General features: G+C 39.7%; 1 protein-coding gene across 1 annotated transcript in view; it reads left to right on the top strand.

Moving 5' to 3' along the window:
* Positions 1 to 26,526, top strand: part of LOC111873208 — a 45,084-nt gene that overhangs the window by 2,742 nt on the left and 15,816 nt on the right. Inside the window, exon 2 of the mRNA XM_023867729.2 lies at positions 15,923 to 16,649. Within this exon, the coding sequence (XP_023723497.1) occupies positions 15,963 to 16,649 (687 nt within the window). The 5' untranslated portion in view covers positions 15,923 to 15,962. The remainder of the gene's footprint in view (positions 1 to 15,922; positions 16,650 to 26,526) is intronic.

Raw genomic sequence — 26,526 nt, 5'->3', positions numbered from 1 at the left:
TAAATTGCCTGACTGGAAGAAATGATAAGTACCTAATAATATAAAATTAATTATAGTGAACTTGGAAGAATGCAAGCATGGCCTGTTTAAATCTAATATACAGTGATTCGCCTAGAGAAAAAGAGGAAACGCAATACACAGCCGAGATTGGAATAGTGTACCTCCGAAACAAAAGTCTTCAGAATTACCGATATGCAGCCATCCAAGGTATGGTGCTTTTGCCGCTACTTCTACCGTCTTAATTTGTTCTGCACACGCAACTATTCCGGTTGGGTAGATGCTCTGGCGGAGAGGTATGCATAAATGCGATCGTTCGCCCCTGGTAGAATCATCCAGACATCTGTATGACGCATGGTCTGACAGAGCCTTCAAGAATAAGCAGACAACATCAGCAAAAGACAGGTTACCGGTACATGCGTAATATACAGCGCTACAATCATTTAGTTCAGGGCCGTCCAAATTCAGACCACTGAAGGGCCACTAGCTACCTTAGGTAACATCCCGCAAGTCACATTGTTTGCGTATGTATATCTTTAACATAAAAAGTAAAAAAATAAAGTAAAGCTATCCTTGTAACAGGCCGTGGAGGCCAATAGGGTTGTGAGATGTTGAGGTTCCCACATTTTCTAGACAATCGGCTCATAGATGGCTGCAAGGTTGTAAGCCCTACGCGCCGGCCACCCTTTAACCCCAAGAATATTCCAAAAATATTCCTGGTACTCATTTCTGTTAGAGGCTAAGTCGACCCCAGGGCCAGAGTACGGCTGGAAGGATCAGGTCAATCGAAAAAAATCCAATGACCTCCTCAGGATTTGAACCCGCTACTCTTCGGCTTGTAGCATAGTGCCTTAACCAACTACGCTACCGCTTGCCCCCATCTTTAGCATAACGGTACAAATATTTTGCAGTGATCAGGTGACTTATGAGCAAACACACGAACCAGAGTTAGATCCATGCAAAGAAGAAATATTTATTAGAAATAAATATTGCAGTGTCGATTGTGCTTACAAATCAGCAGCTGAAGATTTGATACTTGTATAAATTGGTATCGCGTACTATCGTAGTCATACTTTTTTTTTAATTCGCTTAGTGGGGGGTGGAGTCCAGTTGGGTCCACTTGGCACGGCGGCCACTGTTTGGCCTATTGTACCTGACCTGGGTGATTATGATGATGGAGAATTTGGTGGAATGAAGAATGGCAGGGGAAACAGAAGTTCTAGGAGAAAACCCGCCCCAGCGCCACTCTGACCACCACAAATCCCACTTGACCAGATCCGGGATCGAACCCGGGCCGCCTCGGTGGGAAACCAGCGACTAACCGTTTGAGCTATGGCGCGGCCTATAGTCAAACTTACTTCACACTTTCCTAAATTGAGCTTGTTTATTAGGTGTTGTGTTAAATCAACTGAAAAAGTACTCAGATTATTTTGTAATCACTTTTCGTAACCTTGTTTTATACGATTTGTCGCCCTTTTTTAAAAGGGAGGGAAGAGCGCTACCCAGCTGGCGAAAGTAGGCTTGCACTTGAAATTATTGTCTTGCCACCGGATGAAAACCCATTTGCAGTTAAATAATAATAATAACAATTTCGCGTGCAACCCTACTTTCGCCAGCTGGGTAGCTCTCCTTTCGTTGAATATGGCATTAATGGTTGAAGACACAGGTTAGCACCTGGCGGCCCAAGGGCCATATATGCCGCTCTAAGGAATTTTTAACTATCCTGTGGATACCACCAGAGATACTTTCATATTTTTGCTGAAGCACGACAAATCTTATGGTCCGCACTAGCCTCAAGAAAATAAGCGTTGTAAATACTGAACATGTAATTGTCTCTATGATCGCGAACAAACATATTTGACAAAATTTTAGCCAGAATAATTATGAAGAAAGATAATTATTAATATTTTATTGCTGACTGAAATATGTGTGTATATATGTATTAAGGGAGGGATACTGAACCTTAAATAGGATAGGTATTAATTAAAGTAATAGGGATCCATTTTAATTGCATTTACAATCTTCATGTAGATTATGAATCTATTTGTTACGAGGCATGTGCCCTTTGGAAGCGTAATGGTTTTTCCGAATTGCACAACATTACAACCCAGAATATATACCCTTCATAGACGAAGCTGTGAGAATCTCAGATCCACAACGTTCTAAACTTAATTAGAATGAATAAGCTACGCCATATTTATTCTTGAATCGGAACAGGCCATGAAAAATAAATATTTTGAGTTATTATGGCCACATGGTACAGTGTTATGTGGTAATGCAATATGTTTATTTATGATTTATTTGGTGATATAAGTATCTCTGATTTTGTAGCGTTAAATGATAGAATATTTAGTGAATAACGAACTGAAAACGATGTGGAAGAAAATAATAATTGCTTAATTAGAGATACTAACCCGGAATTTGAATGGAGGAACTGCGGAAACAACAAAATCTTCAGTCTTTGGTTTCAACCCTGGACTTTCGGAGTATGAAACAACAGTCATACCCAATTCAGTAGCAAATATGTGTAACAAGGTGTCCTTTAAGCAAAAATTATTGTTAGTCCTTGATCTTAAAGAAAGGTGTATTTTATATTCTTTCTTTCCGCATTTTCACTAAGTAATTTGTAGTAAAAGAACTGATTCGTAATATATTTAAAGGAATGTATTAATTACATGAGTTAAGAATCATCGGATGAGCAGCAAGAATAGGTAGGTATAACCTGGATTAGGAAGCTATTTCTATTGCCTAATCTCCCTGTGCTCACCTGGAGAACCTGGGATAAATAAGAAAGGATTACGGTGCAGGCTGAGCTAATCTTGCTGTACTGACTTAATATAAAGGACATACGTCAGTATTCTACATTATCAGTGTTAATGGGGGAGGAGGAATAGGCAACTAGCCTTTTCTGTGCCTTCACTTTCAGCCTAAATATATTATTTAACTTTATATTTTTAAGCCAGTTTTAAATTCAGTTTGCGGTATACTGCTCAGAATATCATAGATGTGGAATTACAGTTTTTTTCTTTCAAATGAAAATATTCCACAAGGGAAGTTTGTAGTACCTACAGGAAGTGTTAAGGAAAATAATAAATTAGTTTCGACTACAGTAAGGAGTTGGACAAATATTAAAGAAGGAAAATTTTATGTATGAATGCATCTCGGGTCCAAAATTTTGCAAAATACATTAATTGTTTACGTGAGTTATTACTTAATCCATTTTCATTCTAAGGACGTGTGTAAATTTGCAGGGTGCTTCGGAACTTAGACCCGGAAGTAAATTAAAAATAAGTTGTTTGCTTAATTGTTTCAAAGATAATTTACTTGAGAAGAACATTGCTCGGCTTGCTGTCTTGGCGTACTCTTCAACTCTGAATATAAACTGACATTTTTTAATTGTTTCATTTTTGGTCCGTTACACTATCAATCACAAAGTCAATAAAAAGTCCGTCGAGTGTAACAATTTATAGGTCACTTCTTTATCACTTCTGCCTTACATGTTTCGGTTTAATAAAACCATCATCAGAGGCACATAGTACAAGCATGAAAAGCATGATTTTATTGACTTTATAAACTGACATGTTTCTCCGAAACGTTCGTTAACTTTCAATGGACTACATGCCTTTTTATCCCCGAAAAGAGAGATCTTAATTATGTTAATTAACGCCACTTTCCCAAATGCACTGCTTATTACTCCTAGCTTAAAATTGGAAGGTGACAGTGTGTGATGAATAGAGAAGTACGTGGAAGAAAGTTGCTCTGACTTATTTTAGGATTATATCTCAGAGCGGCTTATGGTTAAGAATGTTGAAGGAGGCACTCAGGCCCCCTTTTAAAGGCACTATACTACCAATAGCCTAGAGTGATCATTCTGTACAGCCAACAGTCCGGAGGAAATTAGAACTAGATCCCCCCAACTTTGTGAATTACCGATGCACCAGTTTACAGAGTTCTCAGTTTTAAATATTTCTAGCCTCACCACCAAATTTTAGACAGTGGTTAGCTTCATGCTCAGGCCATTTCGTCTCCAAGAAACAGTAATTCTTTTGTATTAGATATGAGAACAGTGGACTCAGGCATCGTTCTGGATGTCATGGAAATTAGCTAGTGGCCCTTTCGTGAAATGAAGCCCAACTTTCCATCTGTAGTGAACCTTTATTTAACAAGCAGCCCCTTTGTTTAAATTCGATCATTGAACACAATGAAAACTGTAATTTGGTGATTAAGCCGGTCACGGTAGCCGAGCGGTCTAAGGCATGCACTGTCTTCGCTCGCTCGGAAGCCGGAATCGTGGGTTCGAATCCCACTCAGGGCATGGATGTTTGCGTGCGTTTTTCTGTGTTTGTCTACAGGTAGAGGCCTTGCGACGAGCTGATCACTCGCCCAAGGAGTCCTACCGAATGTGTAAGATCTAGTGAACCGAAGTGAAACGGAGAGTTTCATTGAGGTAGGCCTAGGCCCAAATTGGGGCTGTAGCGCCACAAAAAAAAAATTGGTGCTGAAGTATGAGACAGAAAGCATGTGTAACTCAGAACTGAGTAATTAAGCAAATACCATAGAAACTTCTCTGTTTCTGAGGGCGTTACCTCTTAAGTAAGCAAAGTAGTTGGGAAGTCAAAAAGTTGATTACTTTTCCTTTCACTTATCCCGAACAACAAATAAATCTAACACAGAAGGACCATTGCTTTTAACGAGATGTATAAAGCAACATGAAAATACCGAAGAGCTGTATTTCTTACATAACCATACTCTATAGCTAAATGCTACAAACAGCGTACTGGAAGGAAATTTCATTCATTATTTACAGCCAGCTCCATGACACAGAGTTCATCTTGAGAAGATGATAGTCGATCAGATAGTCAAGAAAGCTACCCTCTTTTATGGAACCCAAAACATTCAATACTGTGTCCAAAAGAGCCCAGTCACTGGTCCCTATCCTTAGCCGAACGATTTCAGTCCAAATTTTCATACTCTGCTTCATTAAGATCCGCTTCATTATTATCTTGAAATTGTGGTGTTCCTGGTTGAGACACAGTGTATTTTTACGAGAAGATAACTGCATTTCGGAGGAATATGTTGTCTCCATCTTCAGGGTTCAAGTTTCTATGTTCAAGAACAGGTTTTATTTACAGGGGAGTTACAAGGAGGGTGGTCTTAAAAGCCAAGGAGAGGAGGCAAAGAGTGTGACACCGTCCTACTCAATGCACATATATGGATCAAACGGCCATTGTGCTATCCCTTTGTACATGCATAAGTCTCACAAGTGGTTCTTTCCCTTATGTTTCCCTGCATATGAATACCATGCATGCTACATTCCCGCGGCTATCGCTGTTGCGGATCTCACTTCTTCACACAATATGGCTTAAGGTCAAATCTTCTGGAATATGACGATATGTAGTTTGGTAGGTATATACCAACTTTTCCGAAGACCTTAATACCTCAATTTTCAATCCTGAAGACAGAAGCAGCAGTCCTTTCTAAACTATTCGTACCTGTTTATCAAAACACAGAGCGTCATATCCCAAAAGACGGTCATCTTAATTTTCACTACTGTGAAAAGCTAAAAAGCATTTCGGTATCGTTGACTGTCGTGCGGTATTGTCCTCTTTGTAGACTGTGACACTTTTAAGTCACATTTCTTTGAAGAAGTACCGTTACCTGGATATCGAGTGTACATAATAATGTCGGCCACAGCCAACATACTTACCGCTCTTGTCATCTGTTGAATGAACGTGTAACTAGGCCTCCAGAAATACACCTACCCACTCTCCATGTGCGTGCTAATCTTGACCTGCGGCTATTCAATTCCTATTCTCAGTGAATACGCATGAAATTTGTCTCCTTTGTAACTGAAAGTAATGAAAATTTTGAAGAAGTTGTATATTATAACATTAAAATAGTTTTTTTAGGCATAAGTCTAATGCAACATGAGGGATAAAAATACATTTTTTCAAGTGCTTAGAATATTTAGGTTGTATTCCTGGAATTACCTGTGTAACTCTCAGAACAAATATGTATTTCTGAAATTGAAGGAAGCGTTCGAATATAAATTTGAGGTTTTGATAGCTTCCAGTGTTCAAATTATAGTATCCAGGGTTTCAACAACATGTAGTTTGAAGGTGGATACCAGCGTTTCGAAGGCACAAGCTCAGTCCGCCTTTATGGTTCCCCCCTGCTCTTGATCTAATTGACAAACTTCCTTGCAATCTGTGTATATATAACCTGCCTGCTTCAACATTCACATCCATCCTGAAGAAAGAGGCAGTATGTTCTCCCGAAACGTTGATGTACGCTTATAATAATACATGGTGTCACAACCCAGAAGACTGCAATCTGAAAACGTATGAATTTTATATCCATGAAGGTATTTCAAATTGATTTCCCAGCTAAAGCTTAATACAAAATCATGATCGCCCACCACCACTCCATTTGTGTCATATCACATTATCTATCGTCGCAGAATGTGCCAGCAGAAACCCGAGTCTGAGCACTGTAAATGGAAGCAGACACATGAAGTAGTTGGCACAATTCGGGAATCCTGTCCAACGCCACATCCCGAGATGTGTTCTCTGATATTCTGCATAACTCGCTGGTCCAGATATTCGTGTACCGTAGATGCATTGTATGAAAGGTGCAGTGCTGTTGGACCTATTCGACCAGCATTATGAGGTTTATACAGCAATACCAAATTTTATCGAATCTCGCTAGTTTCTTTCCGGGATTAAACACGCTGACGGACCGAAGAAACACGTTATCATCGTAACGCGTTCGTTTTATTCATTCCGTGAAACAGATGCATTAATTTCAATATCATTTTAACAAGGAAAAGAACAGCAGCAATAGCAACAACAATAAGACCAGTGAGGACAATGACGTTGGTGATGATATGAAGTGTCACAATTCCCTGTTTTCACTTTAAAATAGAACTGAAAATACATATAAAATTGCGTCATTAACGAAATTAATATTTAACATATATTTTAATTTAACAGTTCCGCACAGTATGTCCCATTAGGTACAGGAGAAAGTTTAATTTTTACGTAAGTTTTAATGTAAGTAGAAGATTCTTCATATAATTTCCTAACACATAAGTTATTCTTCTGAGAATATCTTTCTTAATTATGAGAGTTTTGTGACTTAAATATCTCATTATCTAAGTCCTTCACATGTCATTATGAACTCCATAAACATAGGATAATATCAGAAAATAAGTTTTCGCCTGATACATATATTCTTTATAAACAAAGTGATCAAGCTTTCCATGGACACTTCGATGTTCCTCTCAATTTGATCTCTCTGCAATAAGAATTTAAACCTGGAAACAGTGCCAATTTCGGGCTCAGCGCGAATGTCGAATGCCGTGTGGTCCACACTGCGATGCGATGGACGTAGTTCAAAATGTGTACTTCTGATTTTCAAATTATTAATATTATTAAAAAAGTTAAATATATTACGATACAAATTTTATAAAATAATAAAAATATAACATATAATTAAAATATGTTGCACAGAAAATTAACAGAATAGTAACTCTGCTACTTGTGCCATGGTTCATAGTGCTGGCTTTACTTCGGAATAGCAAAGTAATAGGGTCCATTAGTTTTCCGGATTAATACTGAGTAAACAACTAATAAAATTACTCGAATTTGATATTATTTTGATTTGTGTTTCTGTGTGCTGATTTCAATTCATCAGCTAATGTAAATTACGAAAGTTAAGTTGGAATCACTATAACGCATACACGTGCTGAATAAGTTCAGAACACGGAGAGAAGGTCTGAAATCAAGTCATGCTGAAGCCATAGTTATCCTCAAAGCTGCCTCACGATACAGAGCAGTGTGCCTCAGGACCGTATATGAACACCTTCGATAGCAGTTCATTCAATCAATTGCATCTTACATAATACAGAGATTTGTTAAAGTTACAAGAAGCTTCCCAGAACTCTGGCGTGTCCACGTTTAGAAGCATTCATTTCCTGATTATGTTTCCTACAACAGTTCAGTTATTAAAATGTAATATACGTATTATTCACCCATTAGTCTTAACTCTCAGGATGAGTGGCACAGTATCTGAAAACAAATATGAATTTTGTACAAAATTTTACACCTTGGAATTTACTAAATGCCCAGTGTATAGGACAATTATATAAACACATCACCGTTGTGTACTTATAGCGATTATAATATTTTACCTCATCATTATCTTCTTAGAGAGATGGATGGGATGGTATGGATTTCATTAATCTGGCTCAGAATAGGGACCAGTGGAGGGCTCTTGTGAACACGGCAATGAACCTTCGGGTGCCATAAAATGCTGGGAAATTCTTGAGTAGCTGCAAAATTGGCGACTCCTCAAGAAGGGCTCGGCTCCATGGGTAAGTCATCATCATCAGTAATCTGTCAAGCCGACAGGTCCACAGTCTNTCTACTATTCTATTCCCCTGGGAGTCTTCGATGCCAACATTTTGAATCCCATGATTCTCTTTCCATCCTAGTTCTTTTGTCTTCATGTACATCAAATCATAACGGCCTGTTCTTTGAAATTCCATAATCTCATTACATATCTTCTCAAGATATTCCTTTTTGGCCCTGTCCGTGGCTCTTTTCAATTCATTCCTCAGTCTCCTGTATTTCCTCCTGCCTTCTTCATTGTTGACATTCTTCCATTTCCTTCGCTCCTCCATTTTACTCATCATCTCCTGCATGGGTAAGTATGTAAGTAATTAACTTCTTATTTTTAAACTGACTGATAAGGGTCATGATGAAATATTTTTCTCACACAGTACATTAGATACTTACTGATTTGAAGTTTCGTCAGTAAAAACACTGCAAACTCCATCACCTACTTAGTCAAAGCGACAGCCTCTGAGTTCCCAGTTACTGTTTCAAGATTGACAGTATTGAAAATCATAGGCTTTTGACACAATGATGAAACAAGGGATTTGGCCAAAGATTTATGTGAAACACTATTGAATCTTATAAAATATTGACACGATAGTACGGTGCACATTCGATAAGGAGAGGAACAGAAAACATCTTCCCAAAATGTAGGGACTTCTTAAGCCTGCTAACGAATATTTAACATTTCCTTTCCCAAAATATGATGGAAAATACAAATAACATACGTCAGTACATGTCCATACTGATGCTACGGGTCGAGGCTCTCCAATCTGTAGCATTGCTCTACTCCCCTCCAGCCTCTCTGGCCTAAGTCAACAAGCCCAAAACGCCACAGCTAAAGAAGGTTACCACTACCAATATTCCTGTGAACAAAATGGCTGGATGATTCGAGGCGAATGAAGGGAAGAGCGCTGGAGGGGTAAGCGTAACAACTCGAGGGAGTTGTAGACACGCTCGAAACACAGAGCTTCTCTCCGTGCCCCCACGATAGTCGTATTGTGGTTATTACACACATTTCGCCTACTATGTCTAAAAAAAAATCTAGTCAGAAAAGTTTCTTATAGTCCATCAGCTTTACGAAACAGGACACATCATACCTAGTATAGACAACATTACGAAAGAAAAGTCATTTAGAAGCGTTTAAATAACCCAATATAAATGCCGGAAATATGTTGAAATTTTGATCTAGTTACTTTCTATTGATGACGTAATGGCACACGTCACTGACTGATGATGATGCACCCTGGTCCCCAAACTGGATGAAGTATACAAATGGAAAATGCATCTTTAGTATTCGCATGGGGGTACTAACAGCGTTAAACAGGATTGGAAGAACATGCACATGGAAAGAATAATATTACTTCATACTTTATAGAATTATAGATTTAATTTTTATGGTTTTGAGCTTAATATATGCAGAAATTAAACGTGCCTCTCAAAACACTGAAATAAATTCAAATTTTTCTTATTACAAAGGAGAAAAAAATAAATGAGTCATGTTGAATTTGAGATTCCCTCAGCGGTGACTATGAAGAGTAATGTTTTCTGGGAATTTTACGCCGTGTAATCTGGTATGTGTTAACGGACGTTTGTTAAAATGCCGGGAAATGTCTAGAAGACTAGAAGGCGTCACGTCACAGAAGAAAGAACTAATCACACATACGTGTGAGTCAGGGCGATCAAAGTGCTTTCCATGTTCCATTTGATCAAGTTATTATATTACTAGGTAATTCCCCTATTCCTCTAGTTATATACTGAGCAGTAAGCACAGAGTAGCGTGTAGCAGAAGTTCAGGGTTTATCATGAATAATTCGCTTTCGAATATGTTACAGTTCGTCTATATAGCTATTAACAAATTCTTAAAAATTTAAAACCGTAAATATTATACAAATAATTCACACATACTTACACACAGAACAATACAAACACAGAATAAACGTACACACAGACATCCATGACTTGAGTGTGATTCGAACCCACGATCCCACCATTCAAGCGAGCGAAGACAATTCATGCCTTAGACCGCCCGACCACCGTGTTCGGCATATACGTACCTACTAAATAGTATAACAAATAGCATACGGATATTTCTTGTATCGATATACTTTCAGATTTATGTTAATTATTTCACCGCATAAAGTAATACAAGAAAATGAATTATTCTTAAATAACAATTGAAAGTTCGAGAAATGAATCCTATAATTGTGTCTATCCTATATTTTCTCTTTGACCATGGACACTCCGCAGCTGGTGTCACTGTCTTACCAAAATGTATGTGGGCAATAATTCTCAGAGATACACGAACTAGATCATTTAAGACTAATTTTTGTGTAGAACCTTTCTTAAATTTGGAAGAAATCAGCATGATGAACACACCTGGAAATAATAAAATGTGATCATCTGAGCGATTATTAGCTTCTTAGAAGAGATTTTAGTTAATTATACAAAAGAATATTATATTTAAGCATCCTGTTACACTCACACAATATATATGAGACAAATTCCGTCTTAAGTGCAACAATTTAATTGTAGTTCTTTCTTCTTCCCTTCCTCTACACTACAAGTTTCGGCCCTAAATGGCCATCATCATGTGTGTATTCTTACGTAGCTGCTACACTGCCGGTAGTTTAAAATTTAAAATCACCAGTCTTTCCAATTGTATGTATGTATAAAATCTTTGTTAACCTACACGCGTCAATTTGATTTCTAAAATTGGCACTTTTTTAAAACTTCAATTCAAAATAAATGTCTATAAATTTTCTTTTCTTTTTCTTTTTCCAAATTTTTAAAAAATTTCTCGGGGTACACGCCCTATGTCTATAGTGCTGCAGCGGCCACTTCTTGTTTTATCGCTGTTCAGGTACTGTTCTGTGTAGGCTCTCTGTGTGTGTGTCGCTGCTTATCTTTAATACGTGCACTTAAGACGGAATTTATCTCATATATATACAAAAGAAATTTAGTACATCACGAAGTGTGTCAATTAGCAGACATGTTCCTAACCAGAACTGCTAACTTCGGACTGGACACTGACCGGTGTGACTTGTCGATGATATACAAATATTAATTCATGAATAATTAAGTGATATATGAGCCGTTTTCATTAGAACAGAACTGAACCGGTTAAAAATTAGAGACTTGTTTTTTAATAATCTTGTAAAGTCAGCTGACGTTAAAAGTTCTATTAAACTTGATGCTGGTCAAAGGAAAAGGGAAAAAGACACGATAAATTTATGCTCTCACATAATATTTTAATTCATTCAGCATCCGAAACCACAGTTACGCCATCATACCCTGCTCTCTTAGTCTAAAATTGTCAGATGCAGGTTATCGTCAATATACACGTAATTGTAACTCATGAAAAAATGTCAAATGCAATACAACTCCTATAGACTAGGTAAGCCAGCACAGTTCATGACTACGTCCTTACCGAACAGGCTGGTTTAACGGTAACACCCTGGACTCGTGTTCGGAAATATTTGATTTGAGTCCAGGTCGGGAGAAAGGCAATCCTGACTACAGTTTTCGTGATTATCCTCAGTCCCTCCAGGCCCACTAAACTGTTACAAAAACCTCTTGTACAGCTGTTATGTCACCTTTTTGGGCAAAATATTAAATCACCACGAAAGAATTAATTAATAAGCTAATTTTGCGAGTACTTCAATATGAGTGGTACTTCGCGGTATGCAATGGATATTGAACTCGTATGGACTCTGCCGTATTGTTGTACAAGACAAAAACAATTACACGCCATTCTAGCAATTCAAATAGTGTCCTTAAACGTCGAAAACAAACAGATTTGAGGAACCTGAAGGCGTAGCGTGAGCCAGTTACATCCGGTTCGCAGCCTCGCAGCCTACATTCCTCGGTTCCATATTAGAGCCATTCTTCTATCCTCTTCTCGGAATTCTAAGTATCTGTTTTCCAAGAGGGATTTCCCACCCAAATTCTATCTCAAGCTGCATAGGATTTCGAGAACTTCGAAAGCAGAAAAGACCGGTGTTTAAATATTTAACCACGATCAAGTGCCTCTTACAGAAGAGTATGCAGGAATGTAGGTAGGATCCTGACCCGGGTTCTCACTCAGGAGATGGAAGGCTTTGCTGTTATTCTGTGTGCTCCTTGTGCAACTTTGCAGCAAACATCCAGCTTTTATCAATTTTATTCCTTAGGTTTAGCTATTTCTGTTTTTTTTTTAATTTGTAGGCCCAACTAATAAAGGTCTTTGAATTTGGATCTTATGCTCAACAAATGGTAAGGAAAATGATGAATATCCCTGAATTTGAAGAAAGCAGTCTTCTGGGATTTGGCACCGTGTATATGTGGTGTTAACCGACGTTTCGGAGGAACGTATCGCCTCCATCTTCAGGGTAGAAGAAAAAATATAAGAAATCTGCAAGCGAAGAGACCGTGAGAACCGGTAAAAGCAGACTCAGTCCCAGAAGACTGCTTTCTTCATAGTCACCGCCGTGAAAGCCTCAAATCTTACATCCCTGAATTTGTTTAAACTGCCTTCAACTTGAATATGAATCACTATTTTTATGGATTATCAGGCAGCGGTATGTAGGCTCTATTATTGATGTCCAAGGTAATTTCTGTACTCTAACACAATGTTAGCGATTAGTGTATGCACATTACAATTTCAGCCGTCGATCTACGAATGTATACATAATATTAGTCATCTTAAACTCCTAACCAATAATTTTAGTCCTGTGGTAATAAAGTATATATTCACGTACTTATGATATACAATGCATGTAGGGTATATAACAAGTATTTTGAATTGTTTCATTTTGGTCCGTTACACTATCAATCACCAACTACCAATAAAACCTCCGTCGAGTGTAACAATATATATTCTTGTCACCATTTCCTCACATTTGCCTTACATGTTTCGGCTCACAAAGAGCCATCATCAGAGGCATCCACAACAAAAGTATGGAAACACTTGCACTGCTCAACAATCACAATATACAGTTTTTTATGGAAGATGTTACACGTATCGGAGCGTAAAACACAACAACATCTAGTACCCCGAGTGCGGGTATCCCACTTGCATTTAAAAAATCACCCACAAAGCGGGTCGTTAATGTTAAAATTAAAGTTAAAACCGTCCAAGTAAAATATTCAGGTTCCTCTTAGTGGATTGTCCCAATGGGGGAGGCGTCAGCACGAGGTTGCGTGGGCTTGTGGTCGGCTGTGTCCGACGCGTAGTGTATTGTGTAGTGCCAGAAGACAGACACTGTAAGACAGAAAATACATGAATTTAACCATCAAATACTTGCCACATACATCCAAAAAACCCATAAAATTTGAATGATACAATTTAAAACTCAGTTAATTACATTTAAGATAATTTCGGACATAACTAATTTAATGATGAGTGTAGACGAGAAACATCGAAGAGGAATTTTTCTATATTTACATGAAGGGCACGACGGAAATTTGAAAAATTCAGACAGCGTCCCAGATTGTTCGTGTGTTTGGTAATCTAACATGTTAAAATTGTAGACTATCGCTTAATTCATAGATTCAGAGATGACTTTGCCCAATTCCCGACCTTATAAACTGTGATAATGAAAAAGAACATTTATCCTGAGGTTGTCATTTAGCTCAGGTAATTATTAATGCAGTATTTTAAAAGAAACTAGCATATTAAACAAAGTTAATGTAAAACACAAGAGGAAAGAATATTCAAATTTGAATTACACAGTATAATACAGTATTCTGGAATTTCTGTGTGAGTTTTCTAGGCAGAGTTTTTCTGAATAGAATTTCGGCCTTATGGGTCGTCCCGACTTTACAGGAGAAGCATCTAATTCTTCCATCTGATTGCACACATCGAAATGATCTAAATTTAGAATCGTCCACTGAGAATCGATCGCACAGTACTTAAGCAGGCTGGTTGCATGCTGATTCATTTAATAATGTTACCCAACTGCTTAAGTTTTACAGAGTCCAATGGTGAGATAACTGTAAATGATCAACGAGAAATAGTGTGGAGCGTAGCGGTCATGACTTATTTAATATCCTATTGCACCATTTGGCAGTACTGATCAAAACCCGCGGGAAACAGGAGGTCTTACGTTAACGGTTTCGAAACCGGGATTTCCGGAATAGGAAGGAAAAATGCTAGTCGCTGGACAGCAATATTTAAAATGTCTTACAAAAATAAGGCTTTACCTCCTCCACACAATTTCAATAGCGATGCTTGATGGTTACAAATAGGAAGGAAATAAATCACTGTAAAGTTTCTAAACACATTTTTTTATGCTAGTGGGGTGGAACTAAGTCCCTTGTACTACGGCCACTTCTGGCCTATTGTACCAGCCCCAGATGATAGGTGAGGGTGATTGTGGAGCAATTGGTGGAATGAAGATTGGCAAGGGAAACCGAAGTACTCGGAGCAAACTTGCCCCAGCGCCACTTTGTCCACCACAAATCCCACTTATCAGACCCGGGATTGAACCCGGGCCGCCGTGGCGGGAAGGCAGCAACTAACCGCTTGAGCTATGGCGCGTTTCTAAATACTTTAATGAATACTACCTGTCTCTGAACTAGAAAGTTTCCGTCAGCAATAACGTTATTTTAATAACAATAGAAAAACTGCAAGCAAAGGGACTGCATAGAAACATCTCACTGAATACAGGACACAGTTTATTGTCATAATCATCATTCTGTCAGGCACCAGGCAATGACATATTTCGGTTTAATATCATCTCTTCGGCAGTGTCACACTGTAGCAGTTTACATCTCAAGAAAACTGCAATGATAACCTACACGTGGCGATTAGTTACACAGAATGATCTGCTAGGTATAAAACACTATATCTTTTGACACAACCATAATACAGGAGTTGCTGCTACAAAGGATGCGCTTTTGTTGTTCTGTTTTAATGGGTTTCTTTTTTTCATTTTTGAGTCAGATAAAAGAATTACTACCGTACATAACTAACTTAAATTCAACTTTTGTGGAACAATTTTTAAGAGAAATTTTCAAAAAGTTTAGAGTAAATATTAATTACAATTTAAAATATTGGAATTCGAATAAATTAAATTGATTCAAATTCAGTTTTTTCCAGAAGTCTCCATATCCCTGTATTTTCGAGTGCATTTTAGTCTGGAATATAATGCAAATGCTTGTCACCCGATGCATAACTCGAAATAGAACTTGCTATGGACATTGGGTAGTCACTGTTCGTAGCATCTTACAACTTCCACCATGACTCCAACAAATTTCGATTCCTTTATTAATACAATGACGCTTTTGCAACTGCATACAGTTGAGTGGGTGTGTATTTGTGAATGATGAATTAGTAAAGACGTGGAAGGATGTGGTAGGGATCTGTTGTAAGACGCTTTTCATATGTTTATCCGGAGCGACTAAGGTAGTCGCCAAAGTAAAGATAACTATTTCCCAGGGCGTAAATCGAACCTGCGGTCTTCCGAATACGAGTGATGAGTTTTTCGATTCAACTACAATGTATAGTATCCAGCACAGTAATAACATAAAATTTTCTGTATTTACAGAATTTAATCCAAAATGATCAGTTAACCCGCGATTTAGCCCATGGCTGCAGAATCTGACGGAGTATTTGGAATGGTGCCGGGTTCAGAAGATGAACAACCTATGGACTTGAGCCGAGCATCTCGAAAATCAACACGCCTTATGCCGCCCCTTATCCCGATTAGTCTTCTTCGTTCTGGCTGTCACCACAGACGTTTCGTAAGAAGAGACACTGCAGGCACGAAGCGCGTTGCCATAGCTCAGCAAATGTCTGTAGTGAAAAGTGAGTCAGAGGAAATAGTGCCAGAAAAACTCAAACATAATGCTAAAGATTATGACTGGACAGAGACCCAGGATTCTCCGAAACGCAGTCGGTTATGCAGTGAAAATGGCTGGGTGGGCCCCGCGCGACTGGATCGCGCGAGAAGTGTACCTCAGTTAACTCCACTCCCGTCACTCCAGCGACATAAATCTTTGAGTGAATCTCGCATCCCGGTCGCTGCGGCAGAAGCTGAAGCCAAGGCAAATGCCGGCGAGGAAGCCTTCCCTAGCTGGGGAGCAGATAGTCCCAGTGAACATCTCAGTGAAGAAGATCTACGGCAAAGACTTCAGTTCGCTGATAACGACGCACTTCTCAAATCCTCCTGGATCTACATTGGTTACTACTCACAAATGCTGCATCGCTTCCAGGCGCAGGAACTTCTGCGTCAGCTCGCCCTGCAGCATCAGCGAGATAGCCCAGACGAGCAGGTAAGGGCGATATTCCTATAATTCATAATAAAATGTTTCATGTTTCGTGATAACTTCGTCAAGGTTTAGAAACTACTGAAATGTGATTCCTAAATTATTATCAGCACTTTGTATAAAATAAGAAAACAGTGGAGGCATAGAGCCTCTCTATCCTCATGTTTCATAACAGTAGTTACGTCAAATTTTATATTGGGGATCAATAAGTTTGTCCAGAGGATTTAATTTTGATGCTTATCGGTCATTTGAAATCTGTACTTTAAACGAAACCAAATTACATTTAATTAAATTTCTGAAGCAGTAAATCAAATTAATTCCATGAAGCAGGGTCCTTATTTGGAAACTAATAATTCCTCAGCTTCACAGATAATTCTCGTCTTTTAATGGAACCCGAAGATTAATTGACCTTCCGCTGGTTCTCGACCTCATTACCACGAATCCAGTCCACACCCTCACACACAGTTTTTTAAAAATACAAACTCTATTTACTATTCTCCATGGGCCATGGCCATAGCTCAAGCGTTTAGTCGCTGGCTTCCCACCGCGGCGGCCCGGATTCAATCCCGGGGTCTGGTCAAGTGGGATTTGTGGTGCACAAAGTGGCGCTGGGGCGGGTTTTCTCCTAGTACTTCGGTTTCCCCTGCCAATGTTCATTCCACCAATTGCTCCATCATCATAATCACCCGGGGCAGGTACAATAGGCCAATCACTGGCCGCCGTGCCGAATGGACCCAGTTGGACTCCACCTCCCACTAAGCGAATATTTTACTATTCTCCATCTCCGCCTGCCTCTCGTAAGTGGCCTCTATCAGCAAGACTGTACGCGCAAAGTACAGTCTAAAACTTCAAAATGGAACATTTCGTTATAGTGACTGCTTACCGAATGAAAGGCAAATGCATGTCTCTGTGTGGAGATACACATAATAGGATCTGGTGTAAAATTTTATGGGAGGTGGCGTCATGAAACCCGATAGAATTTCACCGACATTTCGGAGGACCACACTGCCTCCACCTTCAGAATTTAAGAGTAAAATAAGCAACCTATGCTTTCCTGGCTATTCCTGGATACTTGCTTGGCTTATTTTCCGGTTCTGAAGATAGAGGCAGTGTGTTTCTACGAAACCTCCGTAAACTTCTACCGGACTACGCGGCCTTCCATCCCAGAAGATGGTTCTTATCATAGTTACCGCTGTGAGAACCTCATGTCCAACAATTTGTGTCTACAATTAAAAACACAAGACCAATTAGACACAAAAACGTGAAGGATATATTTAAAAAAATATATTCCAAGGAATATATTTTCAATATCCCTTAATCGTTCTCTGTTTTAAATATATGTAATGTGCTATGATTCCCAATAAATGTTCTGGATACTTTCTGTGTTATCAAAATATCTATTTTTATGCGAAAAATTCTATCAAATATTTTCCCAGAAATGTTAATCCCGTACGTAGACTAAGATATGAGAATCCTCAGTGCTAATCGGCCTTAATCATTTTAAGACTGAATTCTTCAATGCAACATATAGGAATGCATTTCGTACATCGCAGGAAACTCATTACGTCTCCGCTACAAAATCGCCTTTTAATTTTTGTTTAAGGAAATAATCGTTGTTTGTCCTGAGAATCATATGATAAACATACAGTACATGCCCTCTGTGGGAAGAGTGTGAAGTTTCAGTACGTTAAAGCAACTAATACATAAAGTAACCGCTGGGCCTTAGAAGTTCAATAGACCAACTACCAATCAGATATTCTGATTTCTGATATACAGATGAAAGAAATAGGTGTATAATAGGACATTGTATCAATTTTTTATGTACTCTGGAAGGATTTGAACTGAGGCTAGCAAGCTAGGAGTTTGGTTTAGAAGAAATCTTTCAGATAACTGTGTTAAGTCATTAGAATGATGGATGCCATCCTAACACACCTATTAAACTATCGAATGTAGCTTTTTGGAATGTGGCAAACTTAAAATATTTCAGAACGAGTAGAGTAGCAAAGCAAAATTATATTGCGTAAGGGTATTGCCAGGCTTTTAGCCTGAAGGTGCTGGAAGAAACTCCTGAACTCCTCATTAAGCAGCACAAACTGATTAACACTTTCTTCCACATTGCACTTTCTGCAACAAATAATATGCTGTTTGTTGGTATAATTTTTTGCGATTAATTTTCCTCTTTGTTTCTAGAGTCCAATATAATTTGTATTGCATTTTGGCAGACACACCATTTTTTAACATGCCACATTTTTCTCTTCACATAATTTCCCAGAAATGTTGGGGCAATTGTATTTTTGAAAAGATAATTACGTACAAAACCATTTTCACAAGAACTCCATTCTTAGCCACATAAATAGATGAGATATTATTTTCTCCTAGTTGTTTTTACCTGCCACGGAAGACAGCAATGGTTATTTTTAAAAAGAGATATGTTAATCGTCGATCAGTAGACGGTTAAAATAAGGAATGATCACTTTAAAAAGGTAAGTCATCCGATATGTGATGTAAGACTAGAGATATGGCTGCTGAGAATTGCATACCCGTCAGAGCAATGTTGCAGATTTTGCTCCTACTCATCGGTGCCACAGAGCGTTGACCTCTCGCAGCGCTACCTTAAAACATTATACTGTTATTTTCACACAAGCTCAACAGTTTTGCATTACCGCTCTTCCAAGGCAAACAGAACTGTCGTCGTTTCAGTTCTCTGCAAAGTTTTCCGTTCGAACATGTAGAAACTACTCTAATATATGCCTATAGCAGTTGGGTAACCGGATTTAACATCAGAGAAACAACTCTCAAGGGAAATAAGCAAACAAAGGGAACAGAAAAACTGGTGTTTAATAATATCAGTGTCACGGTAGCCGAGCGGTCTAAGGCATTTACTGTCTTCGCTGGCTTGGAAACCGGGATTGTGGGTTCGAATCCCACTCAGGGCATGGATGTTTAGTTTGTGTGTGTGTGCGCGTTTTTCTGTGTTTGTGTACAGGCAGAAGCCTTGCGACGAGCTGATCACCCGCCCAAGGAGTCCTACCGAATGTGTAAGATCTAGAAAACCGAAGTGAACGGAGAAGTTCATGGAGGTAGGCCTAGGCCCCCTGGGGCTGTAGTGCCAAGGGAAAAAATTTATCAGTGTTTCTGATATTCTTTCAGGTTAACTTAGTCCACTGAGTAATCTTTAATAATTATGTCATTCTATCACGTAACAATGGTAGAAATTTTCATTCCATACAAAATATAAATTAATCAGAAATATGCCAAGCTACTTTTTATCCCATACTAACTGTAAATAAATTAGAAACTTATTAGATTATTTTTATACACTGAGACGTCAAATGCAGGTGGGGCCCGGCACCATCGACCCATGGAAACAGGTCGCCCCTAAATTCTACAGTATTTTTTCCCTCTAAATTCTATCCTCATGTCTTAACAGTTGTACCATGTTCTTATTGTCTGTGTTTATCTTCTGCCTAAGACCACAAGCGCTTAAATAGGAAAGGCAGAGGTAAACCAATATAAACCACAAGGAGATGCTCGAAAGGAAGCAAACGCTGCTAGCGAGGAGCTGAGAAAGTAAACCAACACGCACCACAAAGAGATGGGAAAAAATGAGCAGGTGTTCAAGACATGGTAAAGGGGATTACAAGAACCTGCATATAGTGGAAGTAAATAAACTACAAAACTGAACACAACATACGGAAAAGGATCTGTGAAAAATGAAGAAGGACAAAGTATTTTAATACAAAATTTATAATCGAGATGTAAGAAGTCTTTAAAAAATCTGTGAGTAGAGAATGACAGTTTTAGAAGCAAGGATGATTCATGAAAATTTCGGGGAGACTCCTGAGGATACGTTGTGAAGCTAAAAATATAAACAAACAGTCCCCCATTTCGCTACTGTTTAAGAGTTGTGGCGTTTCAAATTTACATTCTTGATGTTCTTGTAAATTTGTGTGATGGAGCCTTCATGACGTCACTAGGCGGAACTACACATATAATAGCATTCGCTTACGTATCACATTGCTTCTAACGGCAAAGTAGTGATAACAGCGAAACAAGTTGACACAGTTCTTAATGCTGAGTATGCCCGTCCTCGTATGTACTTCAGATTTCAAGGAACCGGAGAGGCATATATTTGCACGCCACTGCAACCTGAAGCAAATAGACCCATTCATGACACTAGCACACTTTGGCCTAGTCCTTAACACTCGAGAGGGCGCGTGATTTCACCGTGACGGCATCCCTTCTCACTGTTCAGACGAAGTGCGTAATTGGTTGACCAATTCTTCGGGCACATGGAACGGTCCTGGAAGCCCGATTGTAACATAATATTTCTTGTTATGAGCTGCTTGCGCGTTCCCACTACACGGTCGAACGGTTACGTTCAGTTTAGTGTGAAGTTTACACTGAAAGAAGCAATAACATCATGATCTTTTTCCACTAGCTCTACAGCCCCCTTGGGCCCTGGACTCTGATTTTTTCAGTTTTCATGATCACTTTACAGACGGTAGAACTTTGGACGAGTGACCTAAACACATGTTAACACAAACACAGAATAAACGCATGCATACACAATTTTCTTTTAATTCTCTTAGTTGGGGGTGGAGTTCAGCTGGGTCCACTCGGCATGGCGGCTACTGATTTGCCTATTGTACCTGTCCCGGGTGATTATGATGATGGACAATTTGGTGGAATGAAGATTGACAGGGGAAACCGAAGTACTCGGAGAAAACCCGCCCCAGTGCCACTTTGTCCACCACAAATCCCACCTGACCAGACCCGGGATCGAACCCGGGCCGCCCCGGTGGGAATCCGGCGACTAACCGCTTGAGTTATGGCGCGGCCACACACATACCAAACATCCATGCCTTGTGTGGGATTCAAACCCACGATCCCGGCTTCCGAGAGAGCGAAGACAGTGCATGCCTTAGACTCCTTGGTTACCGTGACCGGCAATATCATCATAATCTTTTTTTTTAACTTATTGTAATTAAAAGTAACAAATACAGAGTTTGAATGTAAATAACCAAATGTATACATAAATGGACAACTATTTCATTTTCTTATATTGGTGAAATGCTGAATTATTCAAGAGCTCCATGGTCACCTTCTTCAAAATCACAATTTTCTGCCGCTATTTCATCTTATTTGGCCGGCCATGGTAGCCGAGCGCTCTGAGGCATGTACTGTTTTCGCTCGCTCGGAAGCCGGGATCGTGGTTCGAATCCAACGCAAGGCATGGGTGTTTGACATGTGTATGCATTTATTCTGTGCTTGTGTTGTCCTGCGTTTAGGTAGGAGCCTTGCGGCGAGCTGTTCACTCGTTCCAGGAGTCCTACCGTCTGCAAAATGATCATGAAACTGAAAATCATAGGCCAGGGGCCAAGGGGGTTGTAGAGCCAGTGAAAAAAAAAATCTTATTCGATGCTGCGTAATCTCCACAATTTAAACGGCAGGGTTAAGTAATCTAAGAATCAATTAGCGGAGTAAATTCCGTCATTGTTTCCATGATGCTTGTAGTAAACTGTCATAAAATTTAAAGAAATAATGAAAACAATACGGAAATGTTTATACATATAACCTAGATTGTGCTTGGAAATGACCTTCTTCACTGTATAAACCGTATGGTACAACAAACACGGAATGTTTTGAGGCATTGTCTCCAGTTATACAGGTCACCGGCTCGACTGACCGACCAACCAGTCACAGGGCGTTGCTTTCCCATTTGGAAAAGATTTCCCGTGTTGTTTCCGGCAACAGTACGCTGCTGCTATGTACACATATGTACTGTTAACGATTGTTCAGAAAGAGGCTCACAAGCACGAAATACTAGTGCCTATTTAAGATATTAGACTTCCTGAGGAGAAGGCGGTAAAAAGAAGGGGAAGGAAACATGTTAATGAGTACCTACATGAAACAGGCTCTTCCTCAAGAGGACGACATTCATTGTGCTGAACAGGAATGTCCTAGCTTGCACGTAACCTGACTTCTCATAGCCTTGTTCACTATTTTAACCGTCTTAGTATTGCAACGTTAGTAAAGTTTTATGATGACTGCGCAGCTTTTGTATCGCTGTCACATTCCAATTGCTTATTTTCCGTTAATCATGCTTGTTTCGGTCTTTGTAAAACCATCATCAGATATATTTCTTGCAGGTTGAGAGACTTTTTTTTTTAAGTGAAGTACTATTTGAAAACTAAAACTGATTCAAGTTAAACGTAAAATAGACGTTAGATCACTACGAATGTGTTTTCTCGTGATTTGCTGAACACTGTGATTCCCCGAGTCTTGTAGGCTCACACTGCAGTTTTCCGTAACTGGGGCACTGCCTTTATTAAGTACGTTTTCTATGCCTTGATATACACCACAAAGCAATATTCTTATTGGACTCACAGTGTAGTATTTCAATGTTGATATTCAGCAATTCAATGAAAAGTTTCTTGCTTCTGTGTATTATTCAGATGAGTCGACACAATGTGGTTTCTGTGGCTGTTCAGTTTTGTTCATTAAGCCCGCCATTCGATCGTAGTCTCATACAGTTGAATCGAATGCCAATCTTCATATCCTGTTTCCCCTACATGCCTATCAGTTTTATTATTATCCTCCCAACTTCATGTAGACTTCTTCAGAAAGCTTCTGACAACAATATTGTATGCACTTCTGATTTCTCCACGAGCACTGAATTCCGCTGCCATTTTGTGCGACTTGATATAATCCCCTAATTTTATTAAGCGAAGAGTGCAAATTATGGAGCTCTTCATTATACAGTACTTAACCAGTTCTTTAATACTTCATCTGCCCTAGATACACGTAAAACAGTTCAAAGTATGAAGATCACTTTATTATTGGGTCTGATGTCGTATAGTCTGGTAGATAATTATCGGCATTTCGGAGGAAAGGGATGTATTGCCTCCATCTTTAGGGTAGAAGAGTAAGCCGGACGTATGGCACTGGTTGTGTTTCTGCCGGAACCCTCAGCCAACTCCTGTCATCTTTGTATTGAGCACTTGCTGTGCTTCTCACTGACGTACAGCGAGGCACCTTCATTCTTCCAACTTTAGAGCCTCCACTCTGAAGAGTTGAGGGGCCAGACTTGTCTAGAAATGCTAAGCGTGTTGCAAGTAGAGTGAAGGCAGGCCCTTGTTTTGTCACAGCGTGATGGTAAAGCTTACTTCTTCCGTTTCTGCTCGCCATAATTTTGCCAAGATTTGTTGCACTGTGGTTACCAGCGTAACCATATCCCCAACAGGGCTACAAGTGCTGGACATTGCCTACGTTGATGGTGTCTGACGGCTGCTTTTGTCGTGGTGCCCACTAGAGTGGGGACTGCTACTACTGCTACTGTCACACAGAGACCTTGGTCCTCCCTGGCATAATCAGCTTGGAGGGAAACGTATGGCAGCCCCTTCTGTTGGCGCAACTGCACCCCCTGTAACTTCTGGCACGTTGTATCTCGGAATCCACTGATATATTGGGTTTCTGGACTTTATCCATCGTCAGAATCCTATAGTAACTACTTGTATCTCGGAATTTCAGCAGTTCATTCCACTTTGAGGGCAGTCATGGAGAAGACATCCACGTCCATGCCACAGCCATCTTTAGGGCTACTTGCATTGGACACAGCGGACGTTGGTAGTTGTAACATTGTGTTAGACCAGCCTTGAAGCCATAAACTTAGACTTTCAGGACTATACTAAAGCTTTTCTGTGACTACTGGCAGCGTCCCCGAATCAGTAGAAATAAGGGCACGGATATGTGGCTATCTGTCCCACCATTGAGGGACGGTTGTATTTATACGTTTTACGTCGATGACATCAAAGAAAAGATATATACTGGGAAGAAGTGTTTATAGGTGCGTGCCAGATTACAGCCTTAGCGGTTTATCCGACTCGAGATACACAGCGCAACTGTGGCAGGCTGGCATTGTCATATGAATCCCGGCTGATTTGAGAGGACACGAGGTATACAAGAGAATGCTAAGGTTTGGGTGGTGGTCTCCCTGAATTCTTGGTGCCTCCTCGGTCTGTTGCCTGGTCAGGTTATGAAGTTGTTTCAGCGTCCACGCTGGCTGCCAGGAGGGGCGTGAACAAGTTCCTGGTAGAAAGTGGCAGTGTCTGCCGGTGTTCCGGTAAGGCCTCAGTCCGGGAAGATTTCTCCCACTTCCTGTGGTCCCATGTACGTTTCAATGTCTTTTGAAGAGAGTGGCTTTTGCTACGACCGACAGAGCCTGTACTGTGTCTCTTGCGAATGTTGGCTCCTAGATTACGTGCTAGGGCGTTTCTGCTTCCATGCTGAACTGAATGAAGTCCAGCATATGAGCTTCAGTGATCAAGTAGCAATCAAGGGGAACTTGTGGAAAAAGAATGGTTAAAAAATTCCTTGTTATAATGGTACCGATTGTTAGACTTTCTTTCTCTGTACGAAAGTATTTTGTTCTTAGACTTACTTTCTGTCTTTGTGTACTTTCATGACTGATGCAACTGAAAAGAATAAAACGGAGTCATTGGTACTTCGGTGCATTTCCGATGTTATACCTTAAATAAACCATGAGGTTTTCTATCTAAATCCTCAATTTATCTGTTCAAACATCTCACTACCATCTGAAATTCAATGCCGCATTTCCTCGGCAACTGGTACAGGATCGTGACATAGTCGAAAGAACAAAAGTTACTGCGTCATTGACTAGAACGTATTAATGTTGCAGGTGTCCTCTAGGTAGACGTAGTGGAACTACTCATGTATCGAGCGTTAACTCAAAGGTAATTTGTCTAAGTCGCATTCCAGAGGTATCCGGTTTGAATCCTGTCCGAACACCAGCTCTCCTGAAGCTGTTATTTATGTTCGTTGCCCTTCCTCACGAATCAGGGAGTATTTTAAAAAAGTCACAGACGTTTACTTTTACTGATTGAATGATCACATTCATATTATGATCAACTGCACTAGCTACACCCGTCTTTGAACACAGAAGCTACTCAAAAGAAAACTAAATTTCGAAATTATTTTTAAATAAACCAACTATTGGGCCCAACAAACCTCCTACACAATGAATAATGGGAGCTATTTCCCTGTGAGTAAAGCGGCCTGGCAGTGAAGCTGACCAGCTGGCGCCGATGTAAAGAATGGTGGAGTTAATCTCCATTCTCCCACACATCTTCTTAACGCGGTGGTGTTTAATTAATTAAGCACCAGAGACATTTTATCCGTACATTTACCTAATTAACTAAGTCTTGTTGAGTCAGGAAATCACAACTATTGCATACATGTTGAAACGACCATAATGGTTATACTCTGCTTGGCCGTACCATAGCTCAGGCCGTTAGTCGCCGGCTTCCCACCGCAGCGGCCAGGGTTCGAGCCCGGGTCTGGTCAAGTGGGATTTGTAGTGGACGAAGAGGCATTGGGGCAGGTTTTCTCCGAATACTTCCGTTTCCCCTTCCAATTCGCATTCCACCGATTGCTCCACAATCATCACCACGCATCAGCTGGGGATGATACAGTAGGCCGATTAGTGGCCGACGTACAAAAGTCTCAACCCCTGAGAAAAATAAAAAAAAATTCACTCTGCTTCCAGAACCCCGTAGAGTTGGTGGGCATCGCGATATTGCACTTCCTCTAAAATCCCAATGAAATATAACAGACGAATTCACATCTTCTTTTCTTTTCTACGAGAAAAGTTTTGCATGGGTGGTTGCACCTATTGATCGCTAATGCAATAGGTTTTATCTTATTCAGTTTTGTGTGTAATGAAAGGAATGACAAGTCGCGTAGGCACGTCCTGTAAATAGGCCTGAATTTATTTATAAAACATAACTTTTTTTCAACAATCTCTCGCCGAAGATTGCCCTCTATAGAGAATATTTTCCTGTTTGTNAAGACTGCTTTCTTC

Source organism: Cryptotermes secundus, unplaced genomic scaffold (genome assembly GCF_002891405.2).
Source record: "Cryptotermes secundus unplaced genomic scaffold, Csec_1.0 scaffold540, whole genome shotgun sequence".
Taxonomy (NCBI): Eukaryota; Metazoa; Arthropoda; class Insecta; order Blattodea; family Kalotermitidae; genus Cryptotermes; species Cryptotermes secundus.
The sequence above is the reverse complement of the archived record's forward strand: the minus strand, read 5'-3'. Positions and strand labels throughout refer to the sequence as shown.